Genomic DNA, 11,412 nt, shown 5'->3' on the forward strand with positions numbered 1-11,412 from the left:
AATATCAAACATCTTAGACATAACATGGAACAGGTATTTTTCATCAAGTATTGATATGTTGAACTTTAAGTCCCTACAGAATATGATGAAAAAACATTTGAAAAATTAAAATATATTTTAAAAATAGGCATAAAAGAATTGTATAATTCTTATGTTTACACATAAGTCCAGAAATTTAACCATATACAACCTGTAGCAGGACAGTCCCACAACATTCCGTTTCCTGTCTCCTTCCATCATTCACCACCCCCTTCTTTTTGAATAATCATGTACCTGAGAGACAGCACAGCAGCAACTGGCATGTCATGACAAGAAGCCCATATTCAGAAGACCAGAATGACAGACACTCCAAGCAGGAACCTACTATTACAAATTGCCATCTTCAGTGTAGCTGCTTAGTTTACAGATGTCAGTATATATAGTTAGTCAGGGTGAGAATCTTTCCAATTAACTGCTAGATTCAAAAATCTTCTGAAGATTCTCAGGATCATTGCCTTGCCCATCTTCTACATATAACTGTATGGCTTGCCACAGTCATGTTTCCTAACTCTTCTCCTTTCCTGCTCTTAACTATTTAGTCCTTAAGTTCTTGCTTTCCTTTTAGTTGTATTATACATTTCTATTTGTATTTCTTCCTTTGAGTTCTTATACTAGGGAAACTATGCTATATTTGCACATGTGTGTCTGGTTTATTTCACTTATGAGTATATGTTCAAGTGGCATCCACTCTTTCTTTCTTTCTTTCTTTCTTTCTTTCTTTCTTTCTTTCTTTCTTTCTTTCTCTTATGTATTTAGTACAGGGTCTACATGGTCTCACTACATAGATTGGACTAGTAGTGATTCTTCTGCTTTGAGGCTCCCAAGCCCTGGGATTACAGGTGTGCACCTCCACGACCAGCCTCGTTCCCCCTCTCAGCGCGCCCCAGGGACAGGGCCAGCACAGAACACAGGGGATTGAACCCCGGCTGCTGTGCTCTGCCTAAGCATGCACTTTAGTCCGCTGAGCTATCAGGCTGGCCCTCGCACTCTCCTTTCTTTCCACTGCATTTTATGCTGCCTTTCCATGGAACCGCACATGGCCCATTCTATTGGCAATTATTTGTCTCTTTAGACTGTTGACTTCTTGAGGACAGGGTGCTAGCAGAACATCCATAGTTTTGTTCATTCAAAAAATATTCATTGGAACTGGGCATGATGGTGTCCACTTGTAATTCCAACTATTCAGGAGGCTGAGGCAGGAGGATAAGTTCAGAGCCAGCCCAAACAACTTAGTGAGACCCTGTTTCCAATTCAAAAAGAAAAAATAAAAGAAAAAAAACAAAGTAAAAAGATCTGGGGATGTAGCTCAGTGGTAGAGTGCTTGTGTTGTATGTGCCAGGATTTCAGTTCAATTCTCAGCACTGAAGGAAAAAAAAATTAATTGAGCACCTACTATGACCCACATTCTGGGCCCAGTAAATGAGGAATTACCTCTATCTGTGCCTTTAAGGGACTCGTGGTTTATATGAAACACACAGAAGCTCCAACCATACCCACACGTATGTTTTCCCCTCACAACATGCTCAGGGATGCATACGTGCATGGCTGTAATCAGAGCAGCTCACAACACAAGCAGGCACATCTCATGTAGATCTCTTAGGAAGAGAACAGTATTTTCCCTCTAACAGGTCTGGTTCTCAGTGTCTACTCCTATGAATCTCCACTATTACCATCTTTTTCTTTGGTACCGGCAGGAATCGATCTCAAGACCTTGAGCTTGGCAGGCAGGCACTTGTGCCACTGAGCTATATCCGCAGCCCACACTATAACTATCTTGACCCACATTTGAAAAGAGTTTGTATAGAATGCAAATCCTCTCACCAATATTGCTGATATTTGCAAAAGAAATGATAAGCCATTAGCGATATTCCTATCAGCACCTACGATCATTCCCTGCCCTTGTGGGTTAGGAGTCTTCCCTAGGTCTTCAGGGAATAAAGAACTTCAAATCCCTTTGGCTGTGTACTACGAGCTGCTTGGGGCCTTATGTTCTACATTAAGTAGCTGATGGCTATTTGCAAAGTGGTTCCTAGGGACACCTCAGAGAGGCAGTCGGTGGAAAGTGGACTGGCACAGCTTTGCTGTTGGGCACAGCAGTGGCTCCTTCCCTGTGGAGGAGTTAACTGAACAGAGAGGCCTCCAGGACCAGGACACTGCAAACTGCGGCTGTGATGGAGAAAGCAGGTCCAGGCCGGGTACACTCGTGTGCGTGTGCACCCGTGGGCACACCCTTCGGTGCATACAGGCAGGAGATTCAGAAGGATTTTTTTTTTTTTTTTTTTTTTTTTTTTTTGCAGGGGGCTGGCTCAGGATGCCTTAAGGGCAGCTCTGGTAAGGCAAGAGGATCTGGGGATCAAACCACAGTATCCTGAGCCTGACTGCCTCTGCTTAAGCACCACTTAAACAACTGAGTTAATAGGCAGGCCCCCAGACAGGAGATTCTGAATGCGCCTCCAAACACTGGCCGGAGGCCAAGCCAGGCTCGCCTGTATGTGCATTTTGGGTGGTCATGCGTCCTGTACAGCATGGCACAGCAGATACAAATACAAACACATGAAAACTGTTGGTACTTTCAGTTAAATTGGATGGTATCTTTTTTTTTTTTTAATAGTTAAGACTCATTTCTTATAGTCTTTGTTGATTCCTTCTTCTGGGCTCCATTTACAAAGAAAAGGCAAAGGAAAGTAGTAGAAACCCCTTTTACTAGTCTCCTGGGAGCTGCTCAGGAGAACGTTCTACTCAAATACAGTCAATTCCGAGGAACGCGCCATGGGGTTTTGTCATTATGTGAAAGTCACAGAGGGCAGAGGGTGCTCACACAACCTAGAGAGTGCAGCTGCCACACGCCTAGTCTGTATGCTACACTCTGTTTCTCCTAGACTATAAATGGTACCGCGTGGTACAGTGCTGAATACTGTAGACAACTGGAACGCAGTAGTATGTGGGCACCCAGACACATCTAAGCAGAAAAGGTACAGCAAAAATGCTTAGTCATAGGCATTTTTCATCTCTTCTATAGTCTCATGGAACCACTGTTGCATATTTGGCCACTTGTTGGCCGAAACACTGTTACTGGTACATGGACGTGCCAGAATTTGGGGTTGATTTCATAACAAAGAAAGAAAGCGTATCTTACCTTCCTGCCCCCAAGCGCCAACTGGGAAAAAAAAAAAAAAAGAGTTAGTAAAGGTGATTGCCTGCAATTCCAAGCAGAAAAAGGACTGTGGTCCATTCTGACCAGCAATGAAAATCTAAAGTCCCTCCCAACCACTGCTGGGTTAGTTCTGCAATTTAGAACAGTGACATTTGCTATTGGGTGGGAGGAGGGCGAGCAAGGGAAATAAGCACTGGACGTGAAAACACGTGTTTGACCACCAGAAGTTAGAAGAAAACGGCGAGGCTGCTTTTTTTTGAAACTGGTTCTCATTATGCATTCAAGGGCTGGCCTTGTGCTCATTTTTGTAGCCCCTAGGCTGGTCTCGAACTCTCAGAGATTCCTCTATCTCAACCTGAGGCTGCTTCTTGGAAGATGAAAAAAAAAATAGTAAAAGAATTTTGCAATCAAGTTTCCATTTTAAAAATTGGTCTGTGGAGGAAAAACAAGCTCTTGGCTGTGTCCAAATGTTGTTTCCAGTTCTGTCTCTGGTCCTGCTAGTTTAATAGGGTACTTTTTCCATTTGTTTTTTGCTTGAGACAGAGACAGAAATACTTGAAACTGATTACTTGTCAACTAGAGCCTATGTGTTAAAGAAACTGATTATATTTCTTCGGGGCCCTCTGGAGTCCCCTCAGGAATGACTTGGAGTTGGCACCGTGGCCAGCTTCCTTGGCCCTGCCTGAGAATTTGCTGTTTACCAGCAACCTTGACAGTGGGTGAGACAATCCCCCGTCCCAGAGCAAACCGGGCACTTTCTCATGATGCCAAATTTCTAGAGATGCTTGGCTCTGTGATGCGCCTTCTTTTCTTCTTTCCTTTCCTCTGTACTTTGCATTGCGTCCCCTTCCTTTTCCTTAGTAGGCACACACTTGATACCATTGGTCTCTAAGAAAATGTCTCACTAATCCCTGTAGGAGCCGCTTTCCACCTCATGAGACTCAAGGTGTATTCCTGCCTAGTCACAGATTAAGGTGCTCGGGAGCTTGTTAGAATGTGGAATCTCAGTCCTGACACAGAGCTGCATGTCAACAGGGCTCCTGGGTGACTGATTGGTGTCTACAGGAAAGCCCAATAAACCCGAGTGGAAATAGATCTGTAATGGCTGAGCTCTGAGCCAGGCGCCCCAGTTGTGGTGGTATTTTCTAGCTCTTTGAAATAAAATCATCATGAGTCTTTTTGCTTTGTACAAGGCAGAGATTCTGAGCAACACTAATCATCCAGATTTGCTCTAGCACTACTCATATTATTTCAAATGGGTTAACTTCTTCATTCATTTTTTTTAAAGTGTAAAATAGGAGAGATAACACTTTTCTTATAAGGAGGGGGTAAGGATTAGATAGGTTAACACGAGTAAAGAATTTTTTATACAATATAAGCACTCAATAAATGGCATTTTGTAAAACATTATTTATCTCATATGAGCTATGCAAGTGCTCTTGATTATTCGTCAATTTTTATCCTACCTTGCTTCAAAAAGGACTAAGTTATTTAAAAGTTCTTGGTCACCTGAAAAGGACTGAAGACAATAAAGTGTTTATATCAAAGATGCTAAATTTGCTAACTCGGCAAGTTGTCAACTACTTAGTCTCCTCCAAATAAAGAGTGGAGTGGAGTTTAGCTCTTCTGGTCTCTTTCGCGTTAGTTCCTAAGGGCTGGGTAAGTTTGCCCACTGGTAGGTTCATTCTTGGCAGCAGAGATGCCTCTTTCCTCTCCATGGATGTGGTCACCCCAACCCCTTTCTTCTAGCTGCTCCTGAACAGTCTCCCATGCACCGGGGCACATTTCCTTTGTTTGCCTCCATCTCCAACCCCTGCTCTAAGGGTAGCACAAACGCTTCCTCACATCTGGTAAGTGAGACTCTTTTGCTGGGCTGCATCTGGTAAGACCCTGGTCCTTCCAGTGTCAGAGAAGAACCCTCTTTTATTCCATCCCACTCACCTGATAGCAGGCAGAGTGCCAGGACTCTCCACGGGGTGCTTGACTGCATTTTTCTTTCACTGGATGGTTGTTCTAAGATGGCGGAGATGATAGTCTCAGTTTATTACTTCTGAAAAGGAAACCAGGACATTTTCAGAAAAGGACATTTTCGAAACGTGCTGGATACAAGTCTTTGGGGTCTTCGTTTTCAGTGTGAAAAAGGGAGGCCCTATCAGAGGAGACTCACCATTTTCTGAAGTAGACACCTGAGGCTGGGAGAGGAGGCGGGTTTCTGTGCCCCACACAGGAAGTGTTGAGGGGCCTCTAGGCCTGCGGGTTCTACGTCATTTGGCAACGTTCAAGGCAGAGGAAAGCTGGGCCCCACAGACTTCACATAGGGATAAGCAGGAGGATTCCGGCAAAGCCTGAAGGTGCTAGGATGAGTACCTGCCACTTAATTGTCTGGGCCATGCACTGTGTCCCCAGCCCCTGCTTTCTCAGATGCCCCCTTCTGCCCCATACGCTGCGACAGGAAGAGACAGGGACATTGACTCTTTGCTGTCCTCGAGGTGTATGGCACACAGCAGCAGGATGGAGCCGTCTCATTGGCAAGATCTCTTGGCTTGAAAATGTGCTTGTTTGAAATCATGAGAGGCATTTCCCCCCTATAATCTTTGCAAAAATACTTACAAACACAATACTCAGTATTAGGCAGGGTGAAGGGTGACAGCGTCAAATCTGCTTGTCTAAGGGTTAGCTAACATAGCTGTACTTTTTCTTCTTTTTGTCATTTGGGGACAGGGTTTCACATGCAATTCAGATTGGCGGTGAACTCACTTTGTAGCCCAGGCTGGCCTTGAACTTGCAGTGATCCTCCTGTCTCAGCCTTTTAAGTGTTGGGATTATAGGTGTGTGCTGCCACATTTGGCTATTTTCCTTATTTATTTATTTTTTTATTTTGGCAGAACTGGGGATTGAATTTAGGACCTTGCACTTGTCAGGCAAGCACTTATTCTGCTGAGTCATCTCCCTGGCCCCAAAATAGCCTCCTGTGTTTTCCTTATTTTTAAGCATGCAATAATAAAAAGCTTACTATGTCCTGGAATTATATTAAGGGTTTTACTGACATCTTATTTAATCCTCAAAATAATACTCCAAGCTAGGTATTATTTTTATCCCCATTTTATGCTGAGCAAGCCCAAGCTCAGACAGTTTATAGCTTGTTGCAGACCCCAGAGCAGGGACTCTAAAAGACATTTTGGCATAACTAACTTGTTTGGAAATATTTAATGTCTACTCTACTCGGCTCTAGTTTTATGTTATCTGCTACTATTACATCAGTAACAGGATAGGTACACTTCATGGACAAAGAGAGGAAAGGTGGACACAAAACAGCCTGGAAGTGGCAGAAGGGAGCCCAAAGGTCAGGCACGATGGCGCACATCTTGTCCCAGCTCTCAAGAGGCTGAGGCAGGAGGATCACCACTAGTTCAGGCCAACCTGGTTTTACATAGTGAGTTTGAGGCAAGACCCTGTCTCAAAAAATAACAAACAAACTCAAAAAACCAAACAGAAGGGGGCCCGAAACAGTCTGGGGGTAGAGAAAGTCTCTCTGAGCTGTGACGCCCAAGCTGACCTGTTGGGTGAGCAGGGCGAGCCACGTAGAGAGGATGGCGAAGGATTCAGAGGGAGCAGCACGTTGGGAGCCAGAGCTGAGAGAGCAAAGGCAGGTCCAGCACTTCAGGCAGCAGAGAGCAGAGAAAGAATGGCAAGAGGTGAGACCAGCAACTCTTGGGAGTGGAGGGAGGGGCCACCAGCCCTGTTATGGATGTTTATGGGCTTTTGAGGGTATGGGGAACTTTGGAAGGGTTTTAGATGGGAGTGACATCATCCCACTCTTTCTTTCTTTCTTTCTTTCTTTCTTTCTTTCTTTCTTTCTTTCTTTCTTTCTTTCTTTCTTTCTTCCTTCCTTCCTTCCTTCCTTCCTTCCTTCCTTCCTTTCTTTCTTTCTTTCTTTCTTTCTTTCTTTCTTTCTTTCTTCATTCCTTTCTCTCAATGTATTTATTTTTATTTATTTTTTTAAAATGTATTTAGTATAGGGTCTACAGGGTCTCACTACACAGATCAGACTCATGCGATCCTCCTGTTTTCAGCCTCCCAAGTGCTAGGATTACAGGCGCACACCACCATGCCCATTCTCAGTCGCCCCTCTCAGTGTGCCCTGGGGGTGGGGCTGGCAAGGCACTCCAGGGATCAAACCCTAGTCCCTGAGTCTGCCTAAGCAAGAGCTTTAATCCGCTGTGCTATCTGGCTGGCCCAGTATCTCATTCTTTAAAAAAAAAAAAAAATTAAACAAAAACTGTTCTAATTATGAAGTAACACATGCATATGTTAAAACAACAGAGTATAAGAGGCTGAGTACCCACCTATCCCACCTCGCCTCACCCGGTGGTTCTTCCTAGAGAAAACCACTTGTTAAACTGTTTCTTTTTCCTCTTCTTTTTTCTTGGTGGTTGTCTTCTCGTGTCTAAGTCGAGTTCTTTGGAACACACAGTTCAAATGGCAATTCCTGTGCAGCTGCCTTGCGCAGGGAGGACAGAAGCAACCGCAGCCCTGAGGGCGGTGGGGAGGGGGAGAGAGATGGCGAACTGCATCGTAGGTAGCAGCAGAGGCCTCAGCCCACACTGTGGGAGCTCGCAGGCAGGCAGAGCCCCTCACCCTCTTTCTGAAATGAAGTGAGGGCTACAGAATCCCTTGTTAGATGGCAGAAGTAGCTGCCTCACCCAAGCGAGGCAGCTGCTTCTTTCTGTCTGCAAGGAGGCTCAGTTGTAGCTTGAGGGACAGCCATGCCAGCAGTCGCCTGAGGGAGCAGTCCCCGGGGGGCACCCTTGGAGAAGCTCATAAAGGAAAGTTAGTGGGACAACTGACAGTCCTGCCACAGGTGTTCTGGTGGCTCCATTGGACTGTCATCACCCCTGTCCTTTGGATCAGTCCCAGCCCTAGCTGGGTGCTTCATAGCTGGAGGAGTGTGAGTCCCTGGTCCTTACAGCCTTCTCAGGCTGCTGCTGCTGCGCCTGCCCACCTCCCATCATCATTGCCCCGTGAGGACCAGAGGTGTCCAGGAAGCCCTCGGGTTCTGCCTGCATGCTCCCGGCTCACCACCACCCATTTCTTTCTGACGAGGAGAGATGCTCTCTGTTGGACAGCAAATCGTTGTCTGCCTTCTGGCCTTTTGGCAAGGGTGTAGCTGTGTATCGTGGTTCAAGCATTCTGACGTTGGAAACCAGGCCTCAAGGAACACAGAGCCTGGAGTTACAGGACAGGAAGCAGAAATGTCCCACGGGGGTCACTGGGGGTAATGGCGATCACTGATGCTCCTACTTCCAACCATTACTTCCTGGGCACTTCTTGGGAACAGAGTTTGTGTTACAGTTCCAGGTTTAATGTATACAACACCCCTAAGGACAGTACCCATCCTAGTAGGCTGGCATTTCTTTCTTTTTTTATGGTTAATCCTCATTTATTTTTCACCCTCAGAAAGGCCTCTCCCTCAATTCTGTTTCTGTCCTGCAGGAATCTTTCTCTGGCAGGCCTGTGGGTCAGTGTCTCCGAGCAGTGCTTGAGCAGACGGGGGCAGAGACGGCATCACCTTCCTGCCAGCATCCTCACTGCCTCTCCTTTAAAACAGAGGCCATGCCAGTCCTCTCTCGGGCTTCTGAGGCCTTGTACAAGTCCATGGCCCTCTTGTTCTGCTCTAGAGCTGCCAGGCAGAACTGGGAGCAACCCTGATCCAGGGCCACCTCAGCCACCTTTTTGATTATTTGGAGCAGATCCCTTGACCCCGATACTCTGGGATCACGTAGATGTCTCCCCGATAGCTGCTGTGCCCTACCCAAGTGCAGTAGATGAGGCAGTACAGTCCGCAGCCCACAGTGCAGGGCCCCTGTTGCTCGCCAGGTGCTGGAAGAACCTTTGCTACAAAACAGTGATAGAAAGGATCGTCTCCAAAGCCATCTGCTCTCGGGCCTCATTTCTCTGCAGTCCCCAGCAGGACCTGGCTCCGAGCACCCCACCTTCCTCACTGCTCTTCTCCTGATCTGAGAGTTCCTTGATGACGCTATTGGAATCCCCGCCGCGTGGACCGCAGACAATGACTGCCTTAGGCTGTCATTTCTAAGTTGACACCTTATCTATGTCTTCAGTTGGATGTCCCACTGGTCCACCACACTGGCAGCTTGAGGATGGTGTGGTACACCACAGGACCAGTGTATTCCATGGTCATGTGTCCACTGGCATGCCTTTCTGGTAAAGTGGCCTCCTGACTCATTATGCACGCGCCATCCAAGGCTGGTGGATGAGGCAGTGAGTGAGTGCTTGGGTAGTCCTTTGCAGGCTGGGCTTGGAGAGAGCCCGGGGGATTCCACTCCAGGATGGCACCTCCCACTGTCACCACAGATGGTACACTTCATAAGGACTCCCTGAGGGCCACACATGTGTCCTTCCCTAGACTTCTCTGTTTTACTGTTACAAATCATTCACCGCTGTCCATGAATCTCCACATATCCTAACATTACGCCACTTTTCTTTCCACATAAAGTGGATGTCTAGGTGTAGTGCCACATGCTTTGCCCTCTGGGAAGATTCCCGTTGGTGGGGTTCTCAAGGCTGCCTCTAGGTAGGGCTGCAGGGCTGTGGCATTCTAGTTTGGGCTTATGTTCATGTGCTGAGCTGACATCTGCCCAAGCTCAGGCTTTACTCTCCTGTTAGCTCTCCTAGAGGACAGCCCACCATCAGCCGCAGCTTTAGCTGAGCATGAAGCAGCACGAATGAAGTAGGCATCTGGGAAATGCGCCGTGGCAGCTGCAGCTTGTATCCTTGTATTCTCACCTGACACAGATTGTCCTCACCACGTTGTACGGTGGGTTCTTGCTGCACCAGGCACCTTACGACTGGATAGGTCTGACAGTGCTGCATTTGTAATGGGCAGTTCTGGCTTAATGGCTAATTGATGTCCTAGAGTCAGTCACTTTTCTTCTACCAGTTTATCTACTCTAGTAGGTTCTTGTGGCAAAGGACGGTAAGTATCATTGCTGTATTTTAAATACATATATCATGCTACTTTAAATAACCCCATTTTTTTTTTGTGGAAGAACTGGGGATTGAACTCAGGCCCCTGTGCTTGCCAGGTAAGCACTTATTCTACTGAGCCATCTCCTAGGCCCCGAGAACCCCATTTTTGGTTTATTGAGACAGCATCTTGCTATGTAGTTCAGGTTGGCCTTGTATTCGTATGTAGCTCAGGCTACCTATTCATGGTGATCCTCCTGCCTCAGTCCATAGGTGTGTGCCATCGCAGCTGATTTAATGACCTTCCTCATGGAGGACCTGATTTTTAGTTGATAAATTCTGGACATGAGAATTAGCTCAATGCTATAAACTCAAAAGAGAACTGTAGGGCTCCCAAGATAGTTCAGCAGACTAAGCGCCTGCTTAGGCAAGCTCAGGAACCATGGTTCACTCCCCGGCACCACATGCTGCACCAGCCCTGCCTCAGGACAGGCTGAGTTGACCACAAAGTATGGGCATAGTGGCATATGCCTGTAATCCCAGAGCTGGGGAGGCTGAAAATAGGAGGATCACTATCAGTTGGAGCTGTGTAGTGAGACCCTGTAACAACCAAATACATTAAAAAGAGAGAGAGAGAGAGAGAGAGAGAGAGAGAGAGAGAGAGAATTGTAACTTTTCATTGAGGTAGCTCACCTCAACTGTCACCTTATCTGATCTTGGATTTCTTTTGGGAAAACACATATGCATTGCCAGACTGTATGGGGCACAATTACATTAAAAATTGTTATTTATCCAAAATAAAAATTTAAGTGACCTTAAGAATACCACAGTCTAGCAGTCATTTCTTTCTATCTTCTTTCTTTCTCTCTCTCTCTCTCTCTCCCTCTCTCTTTCTTTCTTTCTTTCTTTCTTTCTTTCTTTCTTTCTTTCTTTCTTTCTTTCTTTCTTTCTTTCTTCTTTCATAGTACCAGGGATTGAACTCAGGACCTTGTGCTTGCCAAGCAGGCACTTATGCCACTGAGTTATCTGCCCAGCCTCCAGTAGTAATTGCCAAGATTCCTATGAGTTAGGTCTCTTAGTTGGCACATAGACCTCGGAAGTGAAGTGCTATCAGCTGACCATTGCTTGTAACCTATTGTTATCTTTTCATGCTTGTTTGTTTTAATTTTTTTCTTTTTTATTTATTTATTTATTTATTTGAGAGAGAGAGAGAGAGAGAGAGAGAGAGAGAG

The 11,412-nt window shown here is 45.9% G+C and overlaps 1 protein-coding gene across 1 annotated transcript in view; it reads right to left on the bottom strand.

The window, feature by feature from the left end:
• Cd3e (CD3e molecule) overlaps nucleotides 1–5,424 on the bottom strand; it is a 14,517-nt gene extending 9,093 nt beyond the window's left edge. Inside the window, exons 1-3 of the mRNA XM_023721169.1 lie at nucleotides 5,361–5,424; nucleotides 5,135–5,243; nucleotides 3,176–3,196 (exon numbers count right to left, since the gene is read on the bottom strand). Coding sequence (XP_023576937.1) covers nucleotides 3,176–3,196; nucleotides 5,135–5,183 — 70 coding nt within the window. The 5' untranslated portion in view covers nucleotides 5,184–5,243; nucleotides 5,361–5,424. The remainder of the gene's footprint in view (nucleotides 1–3,175; nucleotides 3,197–5,134; nucleotides 5,244–5,360) is intronic.
• Nucleotides 5,425–11,412: the final 5,988 nt, after the last annotated feature.

The sequence above is a fragment of the Octodon degus genome, unplaced genomic scaffold, assembly GCF_000260255.1.
Source record: "Octodon degus isolate 3935 unplaced genomic scaffold, OctDeg1.0 scaffold00080, whole genome shotgun sequence".
Lineage (NCBI taxonomy): Eukaryota > Metazoa > Chordata > Mammalia > Rodentia > Octodontidae > Octodon > Octodon degus.